The following is a 26,977-nucleotide window of genomic DNA, read 5'->3' as shown; positions in this document are numbered from 1 at the left end:
AAAGGAAAGCCATTAATTTTGAGCAAAATGAACATGTACTAAAATGCTAGGTTTGCTCAGGGATGTTCCCATTTTTACAATGCTTCTTAGCATTAGCATACTCACGGCAGAAATCATTTCACTTTCTTGAGTCGGAAATAGCCTAATTCTTAATTCTTTCTGCACCACTGACGTTAAAATACAACTATTGATTAGGCAAGGTTTCTTAGTAATATAATTATTATACTAGAGAAAAATGATAGTGATAGTTAACATTTTTGAGCATTTATGAAGCACATTCATGGAGCCGACATATGGTCTGTCCTTTTATCATTTAACCACTCTACGAGGTGGAGACTTCTCTTATCCTCATTTCATAGCCAAGGAAACAGAGACAGAGAAGTTAAGTAACCTGCTCGAGGTCCCACAGCTACTAAGCAGCAGAGCCATGATCGGACCCTCAGGATCCAACGCCAGAATCCGTGCCACCAACCACTAGGCTAAACCACCCGCATTATGAAACCTGCCACTTGGACACATGGGGACCTAGAACAGAGCAGCCCTGGTGCACGCATGCGGGCCTCGCCTCCAGCCTGTGACCCTGCACATCCTGCCTGTGTCCCTTCGGTGACAGCACCCCCCAGCCCCCAAGCCACAACTGACCAAGCGGGTCCACCACCTGACAACACTGACAGCTGCTCCTCCTGCAGCCAGAAGCCCGGAGAAAGTTCTGACAGTCGGCAGAGGTCAAGTCTGTCTGCAACACATCAGCAGTTGAGTTTTTCAAAACTTACACATCCCACTGCTCCGTTTGCTTTCTTCCTGTTTTCTCCTTCTGAAGTATCTGCCTGCTTTATACATGTTCCTTCTACCTGCAAACTGCAAACTTCCAGGCACCTTAAAAGCTCAGCTACCCACTGCTTAAATGGGGAGGCTTCAGATTACAAACCTGCTCAGTTAAGAAGTTATTTTTTTCTATTCCATTCATGGGCTAAATAAAATTTACCCCAAAATTATCATATACTCAAAATACATTTACTGTAAAACACACTCCAATAGCACATCGCTGCCCAGCACCTTATGTACTTTCACACACACTCCTCCTCATTGGGCCCGCGCAGGGGGATAAGATCATCCTCTCCGTTTCATAAACGAGGAAGCGCATGCTTGTGGCAGTGAAGCAGTTCACCCAAAACGCACAATTTGCAAGCAATGGAGCAGGGACTCAAGGCTGAGCTGGCTCCTAACACAATAAAAATGACAGGCGACAGAAGTCTGTCTTTCTTCGATGATTCAGAACCCAAGACTCCACAGACTTCAGTCTTTATGACAACATAAAACGCAATTACAACACAGAACCCTAGCATGGCCAGGTAAGATGCGGGTCCAGTTGAGAAAATGCCAAGTTAGGCACCTGAGACTGTATTTATCATAGTCATTTAATGGTCTGTGATGCTCTTGAGATGTCATTTTCAAATGTGAACAAAGGAGAGAAGTTCAAATTAAAATTAAATATGGGATCACGGTGCCAACTTTCAGTTACATGTATACAGCAATTACATTAGTGCCACTCACATCTGCTGACAGCACGAGGATGGTAAACGCTGCTTCTGTCGGTTTACTTAACCCTGGGCTCCCCTGCACATCCACAAGTCAGGTTTATCTCCTGGTCTAATTTTAAAGTAGTTTTAAAGAATGACCTGATAAACTGCTTATTTTACCTAAAATGGGGGAAAAAACTGGAATTCAAGTGTCCAGCAATCAGAAATGCTGACTTTAATATGGTGCATTAACTCAATGAAATGCCACATCCAGGCATATAGAAATGGTGACCATGAAGCTTCAGTGGTGGAGGGAGGTGGCCTGAGAAGTGACAGGCTGCAGATTTTAAGTACAGTACATAAAGATACGTTTGCATGTGAACAAATTCAGTAACAATGCATGTTATTATGGGAGTTGGAGCTTGGCGGGGGGCGGTTGCTTTACAGTTCTCATTATTAATAAGATGTAAGCAAAGTCACAGAAAAGGAAATATAATAAGATGGCTCAGATAAAAAGAGGTTCAACCGTACTCTGAATTAGGGGAATGCAAGTGAAAAATATTCTGCCAGCGCTGCTTTCACCTGTGATTTTATCAAAGACCTCAAAGTCGGATCCGCCCCGGGGCGCAGGGCTGTGCTGGGTGAGGCCCAGCCTCCCTGGAGGGCAGCTTGCCGACCTCTATCCAACTCAGAAAGGCACTGCGCTTTGACCCAGCAATTCTACTTCCAGGAATTTCTCTGGCAAGCAGAGTCATATTGGGACAAAATAACAAATGCGAAGGTTATTATTATTAGAAGAGGCGAACGGCTAGAAACAACCGGGGTGCCTGGCTGTTGGCGTGCCAGCCAAATGAATCCTGGTGCAGGCGGGCAATGAGGTATCGGGGGCTGTTAGAAAGATGGCAGCTCCGTGTACCCAGCGCAGAACAATCTCTAAGCTGTGGAGGGAGTGGGGCGTAGGATACGTGACCACTTGTACCAAGGCAGAAAGGAAGGAGGGGAGGGAAGTGAAAGGAAGAAAAAGTTTGTGCGTCCGAATGTACGCATCTGCTCACGGAATGCACAGAGCATCTCTGGGACGGCAACACTGCCCACCTCCAGGGGCGAACCAGGTGGCTGGGGGTGGCGGAGTTTAACCATTTGTACCTTTTGGATATTGAACCACGTGCATACATACTATTCAATATTTAATGTAGTAAGTTAAATTTCAGATGCATAAATTTTATTTCCATTGGTCACTTTTTTTTTTTAGTTAAAAAGTATTGATGAAAGGTGTGCTTGGGGTTTGAACAAAGCCTCCCCCCAAGTCCCTCTGCCCTCCCCTACCTTGCCAACGCCTGGATCTTTGTGACGTGCCGCTCCTCCTGTTCGGCCACCTTCCGTTTCAAGGTGTCGACCTCTTGGCGGAGCACGGCTGAGTGCTCCATCTCACCGTCAAGCAGGTTCCGCAGTGACCTGGGGAGAGGAGGCCCACCTGCTGTCAACCCAGAGTCCATGGAGTCAAATCTTAGTTCATTCATCTTCCACAAGGCTCTGCATAAACTGCAGTTCAAGTCCATTTCATATAAACTGATTTGAGGAGATACCAAACTCTGCTCAAGAGCTTCTGAAGCAAAATTAGGATGAGTCCCCGGGAACCATCTGTGGCCTGGCTCTGTGGCCCTGAGAGCCTGTGGGCAGCTTAAATCAAGGGAAAACAATGAGCTGAACCAATCCCAGGCAAGCCCCCTTCAAGACATCCCACGCAGAGGTGCAGCACATTCAACCGAGACATCCTGTCACAGCCGCACGGCGCAGGAGATTCAACAAAGGAAAGGATGCCAGGACAGGCCAAAAGAACCACCTAAACCACAAAAGCAGAAGACGGGCTCCGGTTATCTGACAGACAACGGGAGTCTCATTTCTCCTGCCACAAAGCGCACCTTACCCCTGCTCCATCGCCACCTCCAGGTTAAACAAGCATAGAGAGTATCCCATGGAGCTATACAATCTGACATTGCATAGAATGTGTTTTATATTTGGAGTGTGTTAACCTCCAGAACACATTCACTTGCGTATCTGTCATCCTTGGTCTTAAACAGCAGAGAAGACAGAAGCTCTTCCAGAAATAATCACAAGTTACCACCTAGAAATGAGCCAAGCAGGTTCTTCTGACCATCTACGTCGCTGGACCTCAGATGGCTATTTCTACAGAACATTTACTAACTCTGGTGCAGCTACATCCTAAATCTAGAGGACATCTGCCACGTGACATCAGAACATAAGCAAAAGTGTCTGAACCTGCCCACCCTCACTGCTCACTGAACCCCACCCCCACGCCAAGACGTGTGTTCCTGGAAAGTTTTGAGAAAATTCCCCTCTTGGGGCCTGGAAACCCCCCAACACAAACACAGTGTGATTTTTTTTCTCTCGCTGGGAAGGAGAAGAAATTACCAGACAGTGATGACTGTTCTTTACAAGGTAAGACAAAACCTATGGCTTTTTCCAAGATAATGGCCCCAGCTGGATCAAGGAAAAAGCATCCTACATTGTCTACAGCCTGTCACTGGAATTTATTTTCGTTGCAAAATAGCACTGTCTGAAGATTCCTTTTTTTAAAAACTCTTGTTTTCCAAATCACGCTTATTTGCTTTCATATGTTTCCATAAAGGATAAGGGAGAAGCTTGTCAAGCGGGGCCCAAATCGAGGCTTCAAAAGGAGAATCACGACTGCATGTCACTAGGGACACAATTCCTGCTCTGAGCACAAGAATAAGAGGGTGACATGAGCGTACACACACACACTCACACACACCCCCGTCCCCTGGCCCGCAGGGAGGCAGCCCGTCATGCTCGCAGAGCCTCGGCAGACAACTGCTGCAAACCCCTCTACTGAGCACCCTGTGGCCAAGACGAGGTTCTGGCAGTGGAGCAGCTCACGTCTGGGCAGCCGAGCAGGAGCAGCATGGCTAACACCTGGCTGGTATCTAGCCCTGGTTTCAACAGGGAATCAAAAATGAGTAAGACCCTTTGGCCTCTCGGTGCCTGCAACTAGGCTTTTGGGGAAGTCAAAAGACTCCAAATGCCATTTTGCCCTATGTGTCCCTGACTTGAGAAAATTTTAAGCATTCTAGTGCTTGGAACGTGACGGGTAGACCCTGAATTAAAGGTTACCCACTACTTAAGGAGGGTCGCACGGTGACAGCTATGGGGATGGAGCTTCTTTCTGAGGTAGTGAAAATGTTCTAAAATTCTGGTGATGGTCGCACATATCTGTGAATATGCTAAAACCCATTGAGTTGAGTACTTTAAATAGGTGAATGATATGTGAATTCTATCGCAAAGGCTGTTTTTTTAAAAAAGAATTAAAAAATAAAAAAGACGGCTTTACAAATTCTCAGTTTGTTCTAAGATAGTGCGAGGATCATACGGTTTTCATTCCTTGCTAACACTCAAGCCACAATATATATGCTAAAGTGGTACATCTGACCAAAAAATAAGACATCACTGGTCACAACTCTGCCAATAAAGCAAAACTTCCTTCACGGCGATATTCTCTCTGCCCCAGATGTAGAATGTCCACGGTAGACTGCCCCTCAAGCACGGAGCTCTCGATACCTGTTCTCTTCTTCCAGTTCATCCTTCCTGGTCATCATGGCCACGATGGCCTGTCGCAGTTCACCTAAGGAAGAAAGCCAAGTCCAAATTAACCGGCAGATCCCACCTGCTACACCGCCCCACACGGGTCTGGATTATGTGCTATTTAGGGCCACTTGTCTAGACAAGTTCCCTTTTCCCTTTCAAAAATAATTCCTATACAGTCTAAGAGATCCAGTGGGCTCAGTCAATCACTCTCATTAGCCACACAAAACCCAAAGGCAGAGCAGGATGAGAATAACTGTGGAGGCGTTTCCTTAGCGAATATAATCAGCCGCTGCAGAAGAAACAGGCTGGTAATTTCTAAGCACTTTTCCAAGTCTCTGCTACCGGACAGCAACTGTTTTGAACAAGAGTATGTTCCCAGTTACAGCTGTTTATCAACCGCAGATCAGACAGCAGATCACATGACAACTGACTCCATACCGACACAGAAATTCTCAAGTTCACTAAGAGATCTGGTTTTCCTGCGCTGACTCCCATAGACTCTGAAGGGGGGTGGGGCCTCTCCAATGCACAGTGCATAATTACCTATAGGAGTGACTCTCCTGACATCTTCAACGTTGGAAAGCATTCACTGATAGAAAATCACCCCCTTTAAAATCAGTAAGCGCCCACGTTTCCTATCTACATCAAAAACTTGTCACTGTCCACCCACGGTGGACTGTTTACCGTAACACTCAGATCTCAAGACCAGGAACTTGTGAATTTCTCCTGGAGAGCCAGTTTTGTTTTATTTTTTTCCCTAAGGAACCCTGTGAACTTTATGTCCCTCTTGGGACTGGCTGTGAGGAAGCTCACAGCCAAAGTTACAAGTCCAGTGAGTGCACGTGGCCCTGTGGCCACCACGACGTGTCCCAACCCTCCCTCTGATCGCCAACCTGTATTTCCACCTGGTGCCAATTTACATATAACCCATCTCTATTTTTTTCAACCTGTTTTAATATGCTGCTTCAAGTCCTCTTTTGGGAAGAAGTATGGTTTTTGGTTTCTTTTTTTTTTTAGCTAAAATTTGAACGCTTCTACTTGCCAAGTTCTGTTCAAAGCCCATACTGGCGCTATCTTGTTTAGTCCTTTACACACACCTAAGAAACACTACCCCACACTGTTGGGGTACAAATAAATTGGAAAGAAGGGGGAAATGGGGGAGGAAGAGGACACAGATAAATAGGCAGGTCCCTCGGTCCCCTTATACTCAGGATGCCCAGGCACAAAGAGGCCCACCAAAGACCCTGAGGCAAGAAATAGGTCCCAGGACCCATGCTGCCCTCAGGCTGCTACAGAGGAGATAAAAGCCCACAGCCCAGGCCTCAGGGGAAGAAAGAGAAGGAGGGGAATCATGGGGGCTCCTCCTCAGCTTCTGGGTCAGACACCAGAAGCCACTCTGTTCAGAAGAGATGGGACAAAAAATAGACCCTCCCTGTCTTTTCTGACCCAGAGCAGCCACGTGGGCATCACAAGGACACGACTAGGAGGTCCAGGCCCTGGCTTCCCCATCGCACCTGTGACAGCATGAAACCTGCAGGTCACACAGTGAGAAACTGGGCCTCCTAAGGTGCTGATGAGGAGGCGTGTCTGAGGTGTCCCTCTCCTGGTGTCACCAAGGAAGATTCAAAATTCATTGGGTCGCTGCGAACTTACTGAGCACCTACAAAGTCCAAGCCCTGCTCTCGGCACTGTGGGCAGAGGGTGAACAGAGGAGATCAAAGTCTCTGCCTGCAGCAGGCAGGCCTCCTCCCCTGAAGGGGGACAAGCAAAGCAGCATGGAGCAGTCGTGGCGACAAGACATGCCAGGAGGAAAGCCCGGTGCGGTACACAGATGGGTGGTGGGAGGGTGCCACTTCCTGGGTGCTCCGGGAAGGCCTCTCTGGGGGAAGACATGACAGCACAGGCCCGAGGAAGGGAGGGAACCAGCGTGCTGCTCTGTGGAGGGAAACACTCCACAAGGCACAAGGCACGTGCAAGGGTGCAGGGACAGGCGTGAGCTTGGTCACATGAGGAGGGCAGGGTGACCCGAGGAAGGCGGGGAGGCCCACGTGGCCCTGCCCTCAGGGAGCTTCTAACACCCACCAGCTAAGCACTCGGGGTACACTGTCTCCTTGGTGCCGCAGGGCAACTCTATGGAAGCTATCTCTGAGTCCCTTTCACAGGTCTGCTAACAGGCTCAGGGGGAGGAAGTGTAAAGACACAACTGGAATCTGAGTCCAAATCTGTCCAATTCCAACCTCTGCACTCGACCCCAGGAAACAGCGATAATTACCACCACTCACATGCAGGGACGTAAGAGCTACAATTTCATCGACAGCGCACAGTGACATTAAGTCAGAAGAACGAACCTGAGAGGTAATTAAATAAGCTACACAACCACACACCTTTACATGTCAGAGCCAGGAGGGAAACCGAGGCCTCCAACTGGCCCGTGGGATATGTGTGCTGTGTCCAGAACCGAGGCTGCTGAGTGGCACGGGGCCAGGTAACAAGGCTGCAACCAGGACCCCTGGGGCTCAGTTCCTGGCACAGGTTGTAGGACCAGAGCCACACAGGACCCTTTGCACTTTTCACAAGGTCTGAAAATTTGCAAAAGGGAAACAATGGGCAGAAAAAGCATTTCCAGACAAGATACTACTAAAGGTTAGAAAGAGCAGAGAGGGCGAGACTGGGAAGAACAGAGGAAAGGAGGGTTAGGCCCTCAGCAGAGATTTTTGTTTTGTTTTTTAATTTTTATTGGAGTAGAGTTGATTTACAATGTTGTTTTAGTTTCAGATGTAGAGCAAAGTGAATCAGTTATACATATATGTATATCTACTCTTTTTCAGGTTCTTTTCCCATATACTTCATTACAGAGTACTGAGGAGAGCTCCCTGTTCTCTACAGTAGGCCCTTACTAGTCATCTATTTTATCCTCAGCAGAGTTAATCAGCCTAAAGAGATAGGAAAGAGGCCGAGCCGCTGCCCTTCAGTCCAGGGGGGAAGGGAGCTGACAGAGACACAGATAAAGTCCCCATGTGCTACCTGCCCAGCCACGGGCTGCCTGGGGTTACAACGGCCCCCCCAGCTCACACATTCATTCATTAGTAAACATCTACTGAGCACCTAACTACTGGCTACAAGGCACCTTCCCAAGAGGAAAGCCAGGCTCCCCGACTTACCTAAGGAAGGAGTCCTTAACAGAGGATTTCTTAATGGAGGAAAACCACACACATTCACGTGTGCCTACGAGGAGACAGAGTCTGTCTGACTTTGCATTCTGAACATGACCAGGTAATGAGGGCCCTGGCTCTCAGCCTCTCTGAGCCTTCCTGGCAGGCACAAGGGGTGAACGGCACCCACCTTTCCACCTCCCTGGGATGCTGTAAGGTTCAGAGGAGAGACCAGACAGGACAGTACTAACTAAGTCAGGGCACTGCCTGTCGTGGACGGCAGTGGGGAGCACTGATAATCTAGAAGAACTCAACGTAATGCTAGATTTCACATTTCTAACTAAAAACACTGATAAATCTGTAAAAACAGAAAACAGCCAGTAATTTAATCCCATGACACCACAGCCATGGGGGAAAAAAACAAAAATTCAAGACAATATATCATTGAAGACAGGTCAGGTAGCGTCTCTTTGGTTCTTATCTTCAAGAAACCCAGAACAGGTGGCAAGGCTGCAGCCAGGTACTGGAGACGCAGCCTCAGGAAATGCTCCTTTACTCCAAGGCCTGTTTGAAATCTGAATCTTCTAACGAGGACGACTTCTGGAGTTCTCAACTGGCCCAAACTTCTTATGGGAGCAAAGGACTGGATAGTCATCATTGCAACACGAGGCTAGAAGAAGTGATTTTTTTTTTTTTAACATAGACTATTTTGTAAAGCAGTTTTAGGTTCCCAGCAAAATCGGGAGGAAGGTACAGAGGTTTTTTCGTCTACCAGCAGCCCCTACACATGCACAGCCTCCCTCATTATCAATAACCCCCACCAGAGTGGGACATTTGCTGCAACTGATGAACCCATGCTGACCCATCATAATCCCCCACAGTTACGTCAGGCTTCGCTCTTGGTGTTGCATATTCCATGAGTTTGGAAAACTATGTGACAACATGTATCCCCCATGACAGTATCATACAGAATAGTTTCACTGCCCTAAAAATCCTCTGTGCTCTGCCTGCTCATCCTCCCTCGCCACTAACCCCTGGTGAAATCTCCTCTTAATCAAAGGAATCATGCCAGCCTTCTGTTCTGCAGCGCATGGCACACGCGTGCCTGGTTTACACTAATGAGCCACGTGCACTGGATGTAAGTGGGATGAGAGCTCGGCAGAGCACATGTGCCCAGCACACGCACACCCACCACCAGGGCGCTTGGCACCGGGTACCCTGGACCCGACAGGACAGGAGGGTCGTGCTCCAGGGCCCTCAGTCCCGTGGCTGTGCCGAGCCTGTCCTGGAGGGAGCAGCTCACTGCCCACAAACACGATCCTTATCCTGAGATGTTGGTGTCATGCCCTCTCCTGGCGTCACCAGACGTCACCAACCCCTTTACCTGGCCTCTACTGCAGACAGCAATCCACCTGGGCCAGCAGCCTGTGACAGAGCCTTCTCGAGGGACTTTCCCCGAGTGATGTGACTGTACTATTTGGTCCCTCCCCACAAATGTGAGCGCCTCTCCCTGAATAAACCCAACAGAGTTTTTCATTATGGTGCAAACATTTCACACGAGCTCTCTCCTCTTCATATATGGTAATGGTTATGCCCGGGCACAATGCTATACAGCAGGTCTCTAGAGCTGACCCGTCTTGCTTGCCTGAAGCTTTACACCTGGTGAACAGCATCTCCCATTCCCTCCTGCCCCAGCCCCCGGCAACCCCCCTTCCACTCTCTGCAACTCAGAGTTCGACTATTTTAGATACCTCATATAAGTGGAATTAGGCGGTGTTTGTCCTTCTGGGTCCAGCTTATTTTACTTAACATAATGTCCTCCGGGTTCATCCATGTTGTCACCTATGGCAGGAATTCCTTCCTTTTTAAGGCTGAATGATATTCCAACACACTGTTGTTTCATGGATTTCCTTGTGTTCACCAATCCCCTCCAACCCAATATGATAAAACCCATCTACTCAGGCCAGATGAAAAGGCACCTCTTCTGGGAAGCCCTCCATGATTCTCCTACCCCTCAGCAAGCTGCAGAGTGTGCAGTAGCTAACTGCCTCTGTCTCCTGCAATCATCTCACAACTCCTTAAAGGCGCACAGCATGCCATGCATCTGGGGTCCCCAGAGCTCCCACATGCCAGGAGCTTGGTCAAGGTCTACGGAAAATAAGTGATGCAGAGAGACGATTCCTATCTGAGTACAACACAACTAAAATGGAGGGCAAACGTACCAGCTGTCACGTGGTGGGTACTTCCGTGTCTAGTAACACGTCAGCACCAAAGCCTCGTTTCAATTCTCACGACCACCTAATGAGGACACTCAAAAACAAAGTGCAGGAACCCACACTGGGACAAGCCAAGCTGCCCGCGGGGCCCCAAGTCACCTTCCAAACCCTCTCTAAGGCCAAAAATTGTGGAAATTGCCCTGAACAGGTCCAAGAGCTGGAGAAAAATAAAGTGCTTCAGCGGGGACCTGCCAGGGGCAAGAAGAAGGTCAGGTGTGGGTTCCAGTAGCTTCCATTCCAAAGACAGGAGCAGGACCCATGGAAGGTTGCTACCAACAGGTCCCAGGGCTGGGGAGATCTGTGTTCAAGCCCCAGCTCAGCCACCTACTGCCTGGTAACCTCGCACAGGTTTCCGCCTCAGCAAAATACAAAAGGGGATAAAGCCACATTTCCTGTGGGATGCTGAAAGAGTAAACTGAAGTTCCCGGTGGTGTTCACACTGCAGCGAATGCAGGTTTCAGGGTCCTGTATTTCAGAGCATGATCTCTAGAGTCAGGACTCGGGTTCGAATCCTGCCTCTGCAGCTGGGTAACCTTGGGCAAGTTACCCACCCTCTCTGAGCACCTGACTCCCTTATCTATAAATGGGATCTTTACAGTCTCTATCGCACAGAAGCATTTTTGTTTTTCACAGAAACATTGTTAAGGATTCAACACCCAGCACATAGAAAGCATTCAACAAATGTTACTGATCACCATAATTAGTGCCTTTCCCTTCAATGGTAGGGGCTGGAAAGGGGGGGAGGGGGCAAGGCAGCAGTGACCATCCAAGCACAAGTGGGTTCCACTGGTCACATTTTCAGGAGTTACAGGATTTACTGAGCTCCTGTGTACCTCAACCTTGGGAAATAAAAAGGAATGTTTTTAAGTGGTCTATGCCCTAGAGCAGCAGACTAGACAACAGAATTTTATGAACCATCAAACCAGCTCGGCATGGGCAATGTGGGAAATCAGACCCAAAGAGTGAGGTGCCAACTGCAGGAGACTGCAAGTGTCAGGTCAGGTTCTGGACTTTTAGGCACAGCACGCAGGGATCCCAAACATCACCACCCAGGCTTTTGCAGCTGAAAAGTGTACAGTCCATAGGGGAAAGAAAACTTGGAGGAGGAAGTGTTTCCCAGGAGGACCCAGAAAAGGTATGAATGCTCTTTGGGCAAAGAACAGCCACGAGTAGCTGCAATGAGACGTCTTGGCCACAAGTTCACCTTGAAGGGGCCACAATCACACTGCACAGAAGCCACAGAAGCAGGGGGATGGCCATCGCTGACTGATGCACACCATCATCCTGTCATAACCCCTCCTTCCCCCGTCCCACACGCTGTGCATCTCCAGCCTCTTGGACCATGCCCTGTATCTCCATCAACATCAAAATGACTGAGGACACAAATACAGGTAAAGCAGTACTCTGATACCTCAAATCTTTAAAAAAAAAAAAAAAAAAAAAAAATCCATCGCTGTCAGACTGTCCTCTCCGCCTTCCCCAAGTTACCATCACAGAATATTCATGGTTAACGGTGAGAAAGGCAACGGCCTGAGAGCTGGTATCCGCACACCGCCGTAAAAAAAAAAAAAATCACCCTTTTGACAGGCTTTAACTTTCTATGCAGGCGCTTTGCTGACTTTCCTTGCATAGGTAATGCTGGGATTGATTTCCATACATCACATAAACATTCTACTTCTCCAAGCTCCAGGGACACACACTGGCAGAGGTGCTCCCTAACTTGTAATTTTCTCTCCTCTCCCCGGCACCGCGCATCCCATTATTTGCTAGTCTCTATCATTGTGATTTCCTTCCTCTTTATTACCTGCCTCAGCACACATTTCGAGGGAAACAGGGCAGCCTTTCTGTACTGCAGCCTCTGCAGAGCCCGGCTGAATCGGGCTCTCCCTCTCCTAAGTCTGAACGGCAAAGAACGATCCATCTCGAAATCAGTTCGTTGCCCGGCTTCAGAGAACTGAACAGCAAATCCAGTCAAGAACACAGGAGAATGTTAACCGGAGAAAATCAGTCTGGGATACAGAGCATTTTGAATCACTGCGGAAAGGGTGGATTTGTCCATAAATGTTGCCAAGGCAGGGTACCATTTTGGGAGCAAGAAACAAGACTTAAATCTCTGCAGCTACTACATATGGAAATAAAGTTCAGACAGAAAAATTTAAATGTGAAATGCAGCAATAAAAACAATATAAATATGGGAACAAACATTTATGCCATATGTAGCAGCACAAGCCCATCTTAACATGCAAGCAAAGAACAAGTCCATTAAGGAAATGATAGTTTTGCTTTTTTTAAAAAAAAAACTTTTGCACACTGAGGGCCAATCTAACAAAACACTGGTCCACTGTGGAAACCAAGCTCCTAAGCTCTTCGGGGCAGCAAACAGGCAGAGTGGAAAGAACACAGGTCTTTTAATCAAATCCCAGATCCCACAGGTCTCAGCTCTCGGTCCTTCCTCGCCTCTCGTCCCCTCAGCTGGAAAAATGGTGCTAATATCACTGACCTCCCCGGACAGGGCAGGGCTCGGCACCAGTTTTACTGGAACACAGCCCCACTGTCTGTTTACATATTGTCTACGCTGCTATCATGCTACTGAGGCAGATCTGAGCTACTGTGACAGAGACGGAGGGGCCGCACGGCCCAAAACATTTACCAGCTGGCCCTTCAAGCAAAAGTTAGGGGAACATGCAGAAGCTCTTGCCCCCGCTCCCCATGCCAGCCTTCTCCACTGCGGGCCCTCTGCGGTTAGGTGTGCGGCCTGCCAGACACCGGTACCGACGGTGGGGCCCCATGGCTGGAACCCAAGGGGCTGGGGGCCCAGCTTTAATAAATGCGACACAGCACTGGAGCAGCTGCTGCCTCAGACACTGTGGATCCCTCCTGCCTCGTCAAAGGTCCCTCAGCTTTGCCTCTGTCCCTCCAGCTGTCCCTGCTCAGCCTCCTGCCCTAGATCATCTTCTTCTACCCCCACTGGTTCCCCAGAGGCGAGCCAGCCGAGGGCCCGCACTGCACAGGGGCTGGAGCTTCAGGCGTCTGCAGGGTGAGGTGGTGCTGAGACCGAGGGTGGCTGGCTGACCCTGATCGAGACTTCCAGAAGTTTGGGATGGGCCACAGTGTCCGACAAAGGAGGATGGGAGCAGAGGCGTCTGGCCCAAGAGCAAACAGTTCTAAGTCGCTCGCTCCACCAAGATCCACCTGCTGAGAGCTTAGCCAGGGACGGTTTGCTGAGCTTCTGTTGCCAGGTGCAGAGGCCTGGCCAGGGAAACATGAGATGCAGGCACCAGGAGGAAGCCCACCCAAGAGAAGAGCCAATAAAGCCCCTCCGGGATGACAAGTCCACTCAATGCAGAGAGAAGGCTGAGTTTAGCCAAATGGCTGGCATCTGAAATGCCAGGCATGAGCCACAGAGCCCTCGGCCTGATAATGGGGCAAAGCCACAGGGGATCCCAGACTCTGAAAAGGATCCCTGTTGCTTCAGTAAACTCGCCACTGGCTGGCTCGGTCTCTTGCTGTACTAGTCTCGCTCTCTGAGAGCAGAGACGGAGCGGCCCTAGGAATGAGGCAGGCACGCCGGGACCCAGAACCCAGGCCCCTGTGAGCCCTCACATCCTCCACCCTGCTGTGCTAACCTGAGAAGATTCTGAGTTCCAGCCCATCAAGCCAAGGAGAGCGCAATGGACCCCTCCTTCCCTGAGCCCCATGAAAGCTCTGTCCCTCGGGGTGGACTTGTTCTTCTGCAGTTGTGGCTACCAAAGCCCCGCCCCCAAGCCTGTGAGCCCCTGCCAGCGGGGACCCCGGGGACCGGCACAGTCCCTGGGCACAGTACCCACAAGACCAGCAGAATGAGTCAAGGGGCGGATGAATAAATGGATTAATAAACGAGTGAATGACTGACTGACACCCGCCGCTAAAATCTGCCCCTCACCTCCAGGAACTGAGCATGGGATGGGCCAGGCAGAAATGTCTAGTGCGTTTAATAATAAATTCAAGGACTCACCAGAGGAGCTAACTACCAGTTCACAGCTGTAAGTTCCTGCCCCAGTGACAGGAATTCAGGCTCAGATTGAGCTTTTTCCAATATGTGTCTCATGAATGGATACACATGGGAGGGAAGGGACGAATTCTTATATTTCACGACCATGACCTAAAACGGGGCAAGCCTGCAAAACCATTCCCTCCCCCTTGGCACATGAATCCAACCACACGAGTCCCAAGATCAGCAGAGCAGCAGCGGCCAACCTCCACTGGCCAAGGACCCAAACGGAAACAAAGACACACACTACAGAGAACGCTCTATTCTCACAATGAGAATGGGCGTCAGAGGTCGCTACATAAAGTACTGAAACAGTGACATCGAGGGTGGAGGTAGGAGCCTTCCCATCTCCAGCCATCAAAGGCCTTCCAGGAGGGAAATTATCTTGAGATCAATTGATCTTCAACTCCCTTTTCAAGATTAAAGGGAGAAAACTCGACGACTGTAACTAGATATCTGGGCACGTGCGGGCATGTGCAAGTATACGCACGCGCTCTCTCCCATATTCATAGATCTGTGTAATAATTCTTTGGCTTTATATAGCATCTTTTTTGCAAAGACCTCAGAGAGCCTTTACAAACACTCCCTTGGGGCCCGTACTCAGTTATATTTAAAGAGAGGGCTCACGAGGGCACATGCACAGAAATAAACAGCATTCTTCTGTGGATATATACTTAACCTACACCGCTGTTTTCCAAACTTATACTGCTTTTTATATCTTTTTCTGCCTACCCACTCCCTTTCCTTTTATCTCTAAAAGAAAGGATGAACTATATTGAGCCCAAAACATAACTTTTTAAATCGCTCTCGGGCCCAGTCTAGCTCTTTGTCCTGTTTCTCTTTCCTGCCTCCCCTTTTCCCCTGCCCACCAAGAGTTTCTGTCTTGCAATTTGTTATAATGAAAAAATTAAAACACCCCAGGACACATGCCCAGTGGCTGCTATGCATTGTTTTCTGTACGCCCGGCAAGGCGAAAAGCACTTGAAATACACAATTTCACTGGATTCTCACAACATCCCCAAGAAGCAAAGTTTACTACACCCATTATATGAATCAGGAAAGAGGCTCAGAGAAGGGAAGGGACTTGTCCCGTGCCACACAACCAGGAGGTGGCAGGGCAAGGACCCAGCCTGCTCAGGTTCCCTCGAAAGCCTGTCCCCGAGCCGCGGCACCATGCCTAGCAGTCCACTGGAATGGAGCACACGCCCTAGAGACTCAACCAGCTCCTGGTGCATGGCCTCCAACAACTTTCCCAACCTTTCTCTGCCCTCCAGGAAAATCAGGAATCTGATTAAATTCTGCCCCTCCAATACCCAACCCCACTCCCACTGTAAAACAATTGTTTCTACATAATCTGGAAAGGAGAGGAAAGGTTCGAGGAACCCATGGAAACAGAATGAGAAACGAGAAAATCACAACGGATAAGAAACATCTCTTTCAATATCTTGATAAAGTTCTAAATCTTTGTGAACTTTTCCATGTGTGTAATTGTGGGTTTTCTTGCTCATTGGTGTGTGTGCACTCTCTCACACACATAGGTGCACACGCACACACGTACAGTGTTTGTTTATAATGACTTGTAATACAAATGTTAAGGCAGGTGTCCCCACAGCAAATGCAGACAGGACCAAAAAGTAATGCTAGTGAATGCAGTAATGTGCTCCAAGGGACGTGGGGACAGTGGGAAGAGGGGCAGATGTGCCCAGCAAAGGCAGCACTCCTGCCTCCAGTCCACTGTCCCACACAGGGACGCAGCCCTGCTCTGAGAAGCCAACACCCACGTTTCTACACAAATCTGATTTTAAAGGCTGTTAACAAAGGTTTTTACCAGGCTGGCCCAACACATCACGGCTCCAGGCCCGCATCTGAGACCCTCTGCCCTGAAGTTTGAGTTCCTGACGGCCAATTATTTTGAAAATGTCAAGGTAAGTGGCACACAATAACACAGAGCCATTTCTGAAAAATCAGCTTTCTGTTCCACGTCAGAGAATGTCAAAAGTGTAGAGCTGGAAGGGGCCTGAATGGGGCTCTAATGGAGGCAGAGACCCCCAGGAGATGAAGAGAATGGGCAGGGGCTGGACCCTCCAGGGCAGCTGCCCAAGAACCCCAAAGCGATTAACTCAGGGACCAAAAAGGGTCTGAGCACCCCTGCCCTGCCCCACTCAGAAAGGCCTAGAAAAGAGAGCACCTGAGAACACACGAAATCGTCAGAAGGTTAGAAGGGGTAAATGGGGGGGGGTCTTAATTTCATGCTTTTCGGCATATCAAGGAGTCAAGAGCCTACATTCATTCTCTAAAAATTAAAAAGAAAAAAAAAGGATCAGTACATCATTCAGCTTTAAAGAGGTATCCACCAGAAGAACTAAAATCAGAAACAATTGTTAAGGTGAAGTTGCTTCAAGGAGAAGAAATGGAACCGAGTGAGTTTTGTGGGCAGTAAGAAGCGGGTGGGGTGGAGGTGGGGGGATAATTGCGGTTTTTTTAAATAATGTACTGAGGTAAAAGTCACATAACATAAAATTAACCATTTGAAAGTGAACAATTCGGTGGCATTTTAGTACACTCAGAGTTTTGTGCAATCGCCACTTCTGTGTAGTCCTGACACACCTCCAGCACCCCAAAGTAAAACCCCTCCCCCACGAAGCGGCTTCTCCCACATGTGTCCCCCTCCCCAAACCCGGACAGCCACTAATCTGCTTCCCGGCTCTGTGGAATTTCCTATCCCAGCTACTTCACATAAACTGCATCCTACAACATGTAACCTTTTGTATCTGGCTTCTTTCACTGAGCATAATGTTTTCAAGGTTCATCCACGTAGCAGGTGTCAGCACTTTATTCCTTTAAATGGCTGAATAATGTTCCGTCGTACGGAGAGACCACATTTTGTCCGTCCACTCAACCACTGATGGACATCTGGGCTGTTCCTACCTTTGGGCTGTTGTGAATAGCGCCCCCGTGAACATCTGTGTACATGTACTGGAGTCCCCATTTTCAATTCTTTTGGGTCTCTGCTTGCGAGTGAAATTCTGGGGACAAGTGGTGATTCTATCTCACTTTCTGAAGAACTGCCAAACTTTTCCACAGTGAGCAGGCATCGTGGCTTAAAATCACTACGTCTCATGGAACAGTTCAGAAATCTGTATGGTGAATGTCTTCGTCCTCACCACCCAACATGGCCAGTTCTTATTATTTTGCCATATTCTCTTCAAATATTTTTTAACAAGACATTACAGATATAGTTGAAAAATAAATTATGGAGGGGGTTGGGAGGAAAGGGGTAGAAGCCAGCTGCTCACCCGGTGGGGTGCTACTGCAGGGGTGGCAGGGTGTGCACTCAGCCGTCATACACCAAGGTCGCCCTCTTCTCCTTCACCAACATGCAAGGAGATGCTAGTTATGTGCAAAAGTATTTTATGAGAAAGACCCAGTGAGAAACACGTAGCAGAAGCAGTGAAGTGTCTGGGTTAAGGTGACAAGTGGAATACCGGTGTTAACTAGATAGTATTAGACAAATATGAAGCCATGAAAGCAGGGCTTACCTGCTCTGTATTGCAAAGGGGCTCAATCAGCAGGCACCCAGAGAGAGACGGTACATCCTACACAGGTGTTCACGTGGGCACTACTGCAGAACTCAGCCCATCCTATTGCTATAACAGCATGAGTCCACTCAGTAATATCCCCCGCCCCCCCCAACACACACACACACACACACACACACACACACGATCTGTGCCGTGCAGTAGGGGCCGGCAAAAACTCATCTCTTTGGACAGAGCATGTCCTATCCAGCTGGGTCCCACCCGTGCCGGTCTCCTCCACCCGCTCTTGAAGCCAGGCAGGTCTATAACCCCTGGGTAAACCGGGGAGCCACCTTCTTCCTTTGGGGTGTGGAGGAGACTCCAATCCCTATCATAGGACAGGATTCCCAACCAAGAGGAAAACAATGCTGGTAGCACTGCCCTTCCCCACTAGTTCAAAGAGTCCACCGGCAGAATCCTCTGGCCCCACCACTTCAGGTATGTATTAGTCAATCAGAAGTAGTTCCTCCCCAGAGAATGGTCTCTCAAGGCTGACGAGATCCTGTCAGCATCCCTGACGTCCGTGGACCACCTTGATCACGAGACAAGAGAGCAACCCACCCCATTCTGCCTGGTGCAGCTCCTTCACGGGTGCAGAAGCTTTGTCCAGGGTGCTGGATTACAAGTACAGAGAATGAAGTCTCCATTGAAAGAGGTGACTTTCCAGGCTTCAGGCTCTGGGAAAAGGAAAGCCTCTCTCTCCCCCAGATCTCTCTCTCCAGGGTCTGGACCTGGCAGAGCCTAGAGCGGGTAAGGGAGCACCCACGTGGGGCGGTGGAGGGGGGGGGAAGGTGGCCTTGGCCATGTCGGGATGGAGCAGATGGCAGACATTAGTGGAATGGTTCTCCAGCCACGCTGGGCTGCACGTTAGAACCACTTAGGAAGCTAATAAACAACAACAACCACCAAAAACCAAACCTCTGATTGTACCACAGACCAGCTAATCCAGAATTGGGGTGGGACCCGGGCAGCAGTGCTTTTTTGCAAAGCTCCTCACTGATTCCAGTGTGCAGCCACGGCTGGGAAGCAGGGCTGCAGGAGACCCCAAGCTGAAGACGACTCAGCATGGCAGCAGTGACAGCAGGTAATGTTCAAAATCGCCTACTGTGGGCCAGGCGACATCCAGAGAACTTTACAGACATTACTTCCATCAATACTCCGAACAAGCACATGCTGTCTCAGTTCCTATTTGTCAGATGTGCAAACCAAGGTTCAGAGAGGTCAAACAATCTTCTCAGGGACACACAGCTAGGAAGCTAGGGCACCTGCTAGGCCTAGCGCCTGTTCCTCACCACTAGGCTGCAGAGCCAGCTACAGAGGCCTCTGTCCTTGGTCCTGAACAATCACAGTGGTTTCTCTGGGGAACTGTTTGCAGAAAGGGGGCTGATACCTATACCCCAACATTCAGACAAGCCCTATTAACTATTCCAGCCTGGCCTCTGTCCAAGGCACCGCGGGAGTGTTAAAGGGGACAGAGTGCCCCCCAACAGAAGGCATGGGGTTTCAGTGTGACAGGAGCACCCAAAAGGGAAAAGTCGATGGAGAGGAGAGACAGGGCCTCAGGGTCTAGCTGCCCCTTTGCACATGGTAATTTTTCATCCACTACCAACCTTGAAGCATAGGTCTCGGCTTGGCTGTATTAAAGGAGCCAAGTTCCTCATTTCATAGAAACGGGTGGTGTCCAAGCCCCTGTTTTACAGGTGGGAAAACCAAGACATTAAATGACCTTCCTAAGAGCAGCTGCTAGCAGAGCACATGCCACGTGCCAGACACTGGGTGAAACTCTGTGCGTAAATTGTATCATTAAACCCTCCAAACAGCCCCACAAAGTAGGTGCTCAAATCAAATCCATTTTATAAATAAGGAAACAGGGACTTCCCTGGTGGCACAGTGGTTAAGAATCTGCCTGCCAATGCAGGGGACACGGGTTCGAGCCCTGGTCCAGAAGATCCCACGTGCCGTGGAGCAACAAAGCCCGTGCACCACAACTACTGAGCCCATGTGCCACAACTACTGAAGCCTGCGCGCCTAGAGCCCGTGCTCCGCAACAAGAGAAGCCACCGCAAGGAGGAGCCCACGCACTGCAACGAAGAGTAGCCGCCGCTCGCCACAACTAGAGAAAGCCTGCGCGCAGCAACAAAGACTCAACGCAGCCAAAAACAAATAATAAATGAATTTATAAAAATAAATAAATAAATAAGGAAACAGACACAGAGATCAGAACATAAGCCATTTGACACTGGGAGCCACAACCATAACTACCATGTGATACTCTCCTCCCAACCCCACCGGGGGATCTCAGAAACAGGAGGCCAGGGCTCCATGCCAGCCCTGTATTCTACCCCCAAAATCAACATTCTCAAGATTTTCATCTTGAGAAGAACCAAGCCTTGGCAGATTCTGGGCAGAGTCAGCTTGGCCAGAGGTCGTGGACGTGCTTGCCCCAGCTTCTCCTCATCACTCCATTAACAGCCCTCAGGAGGAGCCCTGGAGACCAAATGAGCCTGGGGATCCAGTGCTGCCTAAACGCAAGACGCCCCCTGGATGCTGGAGGTCTGAGGGCAATCACATTCCCTCACTTTATTTAAGCTGGTTCAAGCTGGTTTCTGGCACCTGTGACCAAATGAATCATCCCTCACATGCTGCACCTTGGAACCTACATGAGGTGGCACTGGAGTCAGTGTGGCTGGCAAGCTGAGACACAGAGGACAGGAAAAGATGTGCAATGTGACAACAAGAACAGGTAAGGGTGGCAGGTCCACAGTTGGTCCAGCTGTGCTTTAAGTATTTCACACCCACTTTGGGTCTGAGATGTTCAATCTATAAGATGAGGAGGTTAGACAAGCTGACCCTCTGGAACCCTCCTGGCTCTGGGAGGCTGTGATCATCATGGGTAGCAGATGAGCCTCCCTAGCTTCTGGCTCCAATAAGCAAACGGGAAGCACCAGGCAACCCCTTCATCTGCTCTACCCGCTGGCTGCCTGCACTTGGCTGGACTGTCAAGTGCAACCAGCAGACCTGGCTAAAGCCCCGGGTCTGCCCAGGGGGCAGCAACACCAGCACCTGCTGAGACTGGCCTCATGCACAGCAGGGTGGCGGGGTTAACTGACAGCAAGGAAGACTAATTGCATGTGAAATACCCATAAATAATCAGGACATCAGCTGCACAGCTTCCGTCCACCCTCAGGCTGTGGCATCATATGTGTAGGCAACTGTCAAACAGACCCACACACGTAATCTGCAATTAATTAGAAGCACGTGGCTACTGAGAGGGCACAGGCAGACCTCACACCAGACTGAGTCACACCAACGCTACACCGTCCTGCTCCACACTTGGACGCTTTGATGTCTGCTACACAGAACACAAGCTCCCTGTCGCCAAGAGGGACCGGGTTCCAGGCTCAGCTCTGCCACTTACATCCTGTGCAGCCATGGGCGTGTCACCTGCCCTCTCTGAACCTGCTTCCCCTCCTCGGAAGTGGGCATGATGGTACCTCATCCTCCTCCAAGGTTACAGAGGGAGAGGAGGCACGCGGAGCTCAGTCAGCCAAAGGTGAGCTGATGTCTGCCGAGCTGTCACCCCTCAAGCCATGAACACAGGGAAGCGAGGCAGAACGATGCTCCCGCGTCTTACAGTTGAGGCAAGTGAGGCCCAGAAAGGTGGAGTGACACCCGAGACACACCCAGGACACAAGTGGCCGAGAAACCATGCAAACAGCTGGGCTCTCCCGAGGCCGAGTCCACCACGCTGTCCCTGGGCGTCCTGTTTTCCTTCGCCACTGCCCAACGCCACGCACACTCCCCCGAGCGTCCCAGTGACTCAGGAGCAGAGGCGACCTCTAACACCGGGCAGGGTACGGGAGTCACAGGTCAAGCTGCCCTCAGCACAGGTAACAGAGACTCCCAAGCTCAGATCAGGAGGGTGTTCAGAGCCACCCCGCTGGAGGAAGAGCATCACTGGAAACCGACCCAGCAGTGGCCTTTCACATTCACGGATGTAACACTTCACTCCTATTGCACCTTGAAAACCCAACTCAGCCGCTGGGGCGGCCCAGGGCCTCAGCTTGACCTTTCACCACCTCCCCTGCTACGTGGCAAATTCTGTGGGAGGAGGAGTAAGCCTGTCACCTCTGACTCCCTCCACGCCCGGCCTGCTGCTTTGCCTGACAGTTCTCAAAAGTGGAGGGGCCGTGTGGCTCGGTTCTGCTTGCAGAGACGTAAAGAGAAGTCTGCCAAGTGGGCTTGTGGGAATGCTTCTATTTTGCTGATAAAGGGAAGAAATAGCCAGGGCTACCCCTTCTCCCTTGCTTCCTGCTCAAAAATGGGTATGGCTGCCGGAAGCACAGCAACCACCTTGCAAACATGAGGCGACCAACATTAGGATGAAAACTAACAACCAAAGGGGTTCGGGCAGAAAGAACCTGCTTCCCTGGCAGCACTGAGCTGCTGAAGCAGGCCGGCAACCTCTGACGCCCACACTTCCCCTTCTAGGAGGAAGATAAATGCCTGCTTAAGCCACTGTTAGTGGATTTTCAACTACTTGCAGCTGAAAGCTTTCCTCGCTGACTTAACAGCCTCCACGCAGCACCCCTCCTGGGTCTACCTCTTTGCCTCTGAAGGCCTCTCTGGGACCAGCCGCACACGGAGCCCAGATCCCACTGGGAGCTGAGCTACCTGTCCTCCCTGAGCCTCAGTGTCCCCTGTTACAATGGGGTCACACTCCCTATGCCACGGATTGGCCCTGGGGAGTAAACGAGATAAAATACTTGATGGGGTGTGACAATCTGCACACAGCAGGGCCTCAATATTCCCTGACTTCCCTGGGAGACAGCACAGCCAAAACACACTCCAGCTTGGTGCTCAGATGGGCTTAGGTTTGAAGCACCTGGCTCTGTCAGTACCTGCTGTTCTACCTCAGGCAGATGAATTAACCTCTCTGAAGCCATTTCCTCACCTGTAAAATGGGGAGATCAAACTCACCTCCTTCGGCTACTGTGGGAATTAGAGGAGAATAAGTAGAAGGCATCGGGCACCAGTAGGAGCCGGAAGGCCCATCCCCTCTCTCCATCCTATTCACACCCCCCACTCCAGGGCAGAATCACCTCACAGTATAACCAAGCAGGACCCTGTGGGGCCTTCCCAGACAGACCTCCACCACCACCATGTCCTCTGCCTGCCTCTTGCTTGCAGAAAAACTTTAGCCTCCTAGGCCTTCCCCAGGTTCCAAAGAATAAACTTAATCAGAGAAGTGAAAAATGGAAAACAGCCAAGCAGGACAAAATAATAATAGTTTAGCCGTTAAACAAAGTCAAAGACCTTTAGTTCCTCCTCAAGGGCTACAGATAATATTATGAGCCAAATCCTTTGCGCTGTTTTGCAGAGACTGAAACTCTCACCAGGTGGAAGAAGTTAACTGCATGCTGACCGCCAGCTCCTAGACTCCAGCCAGGTTGCAACCAGAAGTTGATGATGTTGAACCTAATTGAACCCCACCACCAACCAGTCAGAAGAATGTCCAGGAGCTGATCACATACCCCACAACCCCCCTCTCCCACCCTGAAAGCCATCCGGGAGTTCAGGCCTTTCGAGCACTAGCTGCTTGGACTCCCTGGTTGGTGCCTACAATAAACCCTGCACTTTCCTTCAGCACAACCCAGTGTCAGTAGATTGGCTTTACTGCATGTGCGCAAGCGGACCCAAGTCTGGTTCAGTAACAACAGCAAATCCTCGCCTCAGAGCAGCCAAGTTTGTGCAGCTAAGTTCCTTCCGGCTCCCTTTCCCCAACATTGGACAAGGTCAGGAAGGAAAAGCATTGCCCCAGGTGAACAGGCTGAAAACCTCCTCCTGGTGGAAATGGTCACCCTCGACTCAGCTGGGGATTTGCACCTAACAGAAAGCAGCCCGAGAGAATGAGCTCCCTTCTTTCATGCTGAGTCCCTGTCCCCAAGACTTAAAAGGCTGCAGAGGGCTTCCCTGGTGGCGCAGTGGTTGAGAGTCCGCCTGCAGATGCAGGGGACACGGGTTCGCGCCCCGGTCCGGGAAGATCCCACATGCCACAGAGCAGCTGGGCCCGTGAGCCATGGCCGCTGAGCCTGCCCGTCCGGAGCCTGTGCTCCGCAACGGGAGAGGCCATAACAGTGAGAGGCCCGCGTACCGCAAAAAGAAAAAAAAAGGCCACAGAGGCAGGCCATCCTGCTTTCGGATGGTGCAGCAGGCCTGGGACTCATACCTGGAGGCCAGCCTGGAGGCGGCATGAGGAATGATGGTGTTCTTTGGGCGCTCTTCGTGTTGAGAGTTACGACTCCTGGGCTGCATCGATTCCTCACAGTGAGACTCCAAACCCCCAATGAAACCCGAAGGAGGGAGGAGGGTGCAAGGTGGAGGCCACAGACTGTCAGTTGGCAGGCCTCCCAGTGAGAACACACAAGGAAGGGCCCAGGCGCTAGAAGGAGCAGCAGGCAGGAGGCGGGCACCCCTCAAGGTAGGGGTCCCCGAAGGCCACAAAGAGAAGTGTGCTAGGCCTGAGCCCAGAGCAGGCGCCCTCCTCACTCCGGCCACAGTCCATCTGCCCAGGCTGCTCCTAAAACCACGGGAAAGGAGGGGAGGGGAGAGGAGAGGCGAGGAGAGGCAGGAGCAGAAACCAGGCCCTCTCTGAGCTTCAGACCAGCAGGGGAAGCAGGCTTTAAACACAGAAAGAAACCGTCACAAACTGCTGCCGGGAAGAGAAAGACTAGGGAGCGAGAACCACGTGAGGGGGCGTGAACCACGTGAGGGGGCGTGGCCGGGCCAGGCTGAGGAAAATGAAAGTGAAAATTGGAGGTGATGAAGCAAGAGTCCTCAGGTGGGCAGAGGGGGTGGGGGGAGGAGAGCATCCAAGCAGAGGGAAGGGCCTGGCGAGTCTGAGAACCGCCCAGAGGCCAGTGTGGTAGGACAGCGAGTGACAAGCACAGGGGACAGGGATGAGAAAGGGCAGACAGGTTTTCAAGTCCGTGGCAGGAATTCAGATTTTGCCCCACGTGCAGAAAAAGGCCACTGCAGGGATCAGAGCAGGGAAGGGCGGGAGTTCATGTGCCCGCGTCCCATCTGGCCTGGTAAACCGCCCTCCCGCCGAGGACAGGTGTGCCGCAGACAAGTCTTCAGTACCTCTAAGTGTCCTTGTACACGTTCCATTTATTAAAGCCCTGGTACCCGAGGGAAATACCCTTTCCGTTAATAATCAGGCCTGCCCCCCAGGCCGCCAGCCCGTCTACCAGGGGCCCGGGGCCTACAGGCCCCAGAGGTGGCTTTAGGCACAGGCCTGGTGGGAAGTGGCGGTGGGCTGTGTGTCTTCAAAAGCCTTCTGGAGACCAGGGGGTTAAGCAGCCAACCCCTCACACCTGCCCCCCTCAGGGCGACGCCCTCCCGTCCTCGGGGCCCTCGAGGTCCCCATGGTCCCCGTGGTGGGGCTCAGCGGGCCAGGAGGGGGCCCTGGGGGCTTGCTTCTGGCTTCCTCACAGCCTATGGTCTGAGGCATCTGTGTAAAACCCACTCATCTGGAGAGAAGAAAATCTGGGCCAAGTTCTACCTTGAAAGCTAGAAAATTAGTCTTTAATCAGGCGAATACACAGGCACCGTGGTGGGCGGCAAGAGATATGAAACTGGGGAGGGTGGACCCCATTGGGGCCGGGACTGCCTGAGCAGAAGTAAACAAATAATATTTCCACCTCTATCCTGCCTTGGGAACCTTGTGTGGGGGGGCATGTCCCCGAGCAGGGACATGGGAAGAGAGTCACCTGAGACCGTCTTTAGCTTGAGACCGACAAGCCGCGGCTGAGAAGTCCCCACCAGCTCCGGCTCACAGCCCACAGCCCCGTCCAGGCTTCCAGCACACCTGCAAACCCCGCACTCACTCTGCCCTGTGCGGAGAGCAGGCAGATGAGATCACTCCATTTTCAAGGTGAGGAAATTGGAAGCTAAAGAGGCTAGCCCTGGGGTCTGTAAGGATGTCCACGTCTCTCTCGTGAGAACTTCCTGGAGCCAGGGCCAGGCTTCTCAGCTGGACAGCTTCCTGCCTCCGTGTCCTCTCCGTGTTCCAGGCAGTGCAGCTCCACAGCGCGTGCACAGGGCCCCGCGTACGCGGTTAGGACCATGAAGCAGGTGCTGAACGGAGCGGAGGCTTCAGGGTTGAGCCTGGGTTCAATCCTTGCTCCAGCAAGTACCAGCTGTGTAACTCTGAGTAGCGAACCGACCTCCCTGGTCCCCAGCGGTGTCATCTGGGCACAGGGATACGATCACCCAACTCACGGGGTTGCCGAGGGGATTGAGATAAATTACAGGCTACAAAAGCTTCTGCCCCACAGCAGGTGCCCCACAAGCCTGGACACCTCTAACCCTCTCCTTAAAGACGAGAGGACACGACACCTCCAAGACCCAAAGGGTTAAGGGGCGGAGCCAGAACCAGCATCCAGGTGCTCCCAGAGCACCTGCTGCCGTGGTCTCCGTGGTCAGGTCACCCTGCTTTACAGAAGTCACCGACCAAGTCTTCCCAGGGCCTGGCCTTGCACTTCCCCTAAACAGGCACCTGGACCAGCACGCTAGCCCTAACAGCCAGGTGGCGTTCTCCCCAGCCTCACCGCAGCCCCTTCCTCATTTCCATCAGTGCTTCTCAAGAGTGTCAGGGAAGGTCAGGAAAAGTCAACTTCCTGTGCCACCAGGAGGGCTTCTCGTGCCCTGAGGATCGTCCAGGAAGAGCCTGACCTTCCATGCCAAGCCTGTCTGCCATCTCAGCTGCAGTGGCATCGTTATCCTCTCTGGGACT

The 26,977-nt window shown here is 50.9% G+C and overlaps 1 protein-coding gene across 2 annotated transcripts in view; it reads right to left on the bottom strand.

The window, feature by feature from the left end:
- The window catches only part of SNX29 (sorting nexin 29), a 554,801-nt gene that overhangs the window by 419,914 nt on the left and 107,910 nt on the right, over nucleotides 1-26,977 (bottom strand). For both annotated transcript variants that reach the window (XM_060123064.1, XM_060123065.1), the window contains 2 exons: nucleotides 5,118-5,181; nucleotides 2,847-2,975 (listed from right to left, as the gene is read on the bottom strand). In XM_060123064.1, coding sequence (XP_059979047.1) covers nucleotides 2,847-2,975; nucleotides 5,118-5,181 — 193 coding nt within the window. The remainder of the gene's footprint in view (nucleotides 1-2,846; nucleotides 2,976-5,117; nucleotides 5,182-26,977) is intronic.

This window comes from Lagenorhynchus albirostris, chromosome 15 (genome assembly GCF_949774975.1).
Source record: "Lagenorhynchus albirostris chromosome 15, mLagAlb1.1, whole genome shotgun sequence".
Lineage (NCBI taxonomy): Eukaryota > Metazoa > Chordata > Mammalia > Artiodactyla > Delphinidae > Lagenorhynchus > Lagenorhynchus albirostris.
Note: the sequence above shows the minus strand (reverse complement) of the source record. Positions and strands in the feature narration are given on the sequence as shown.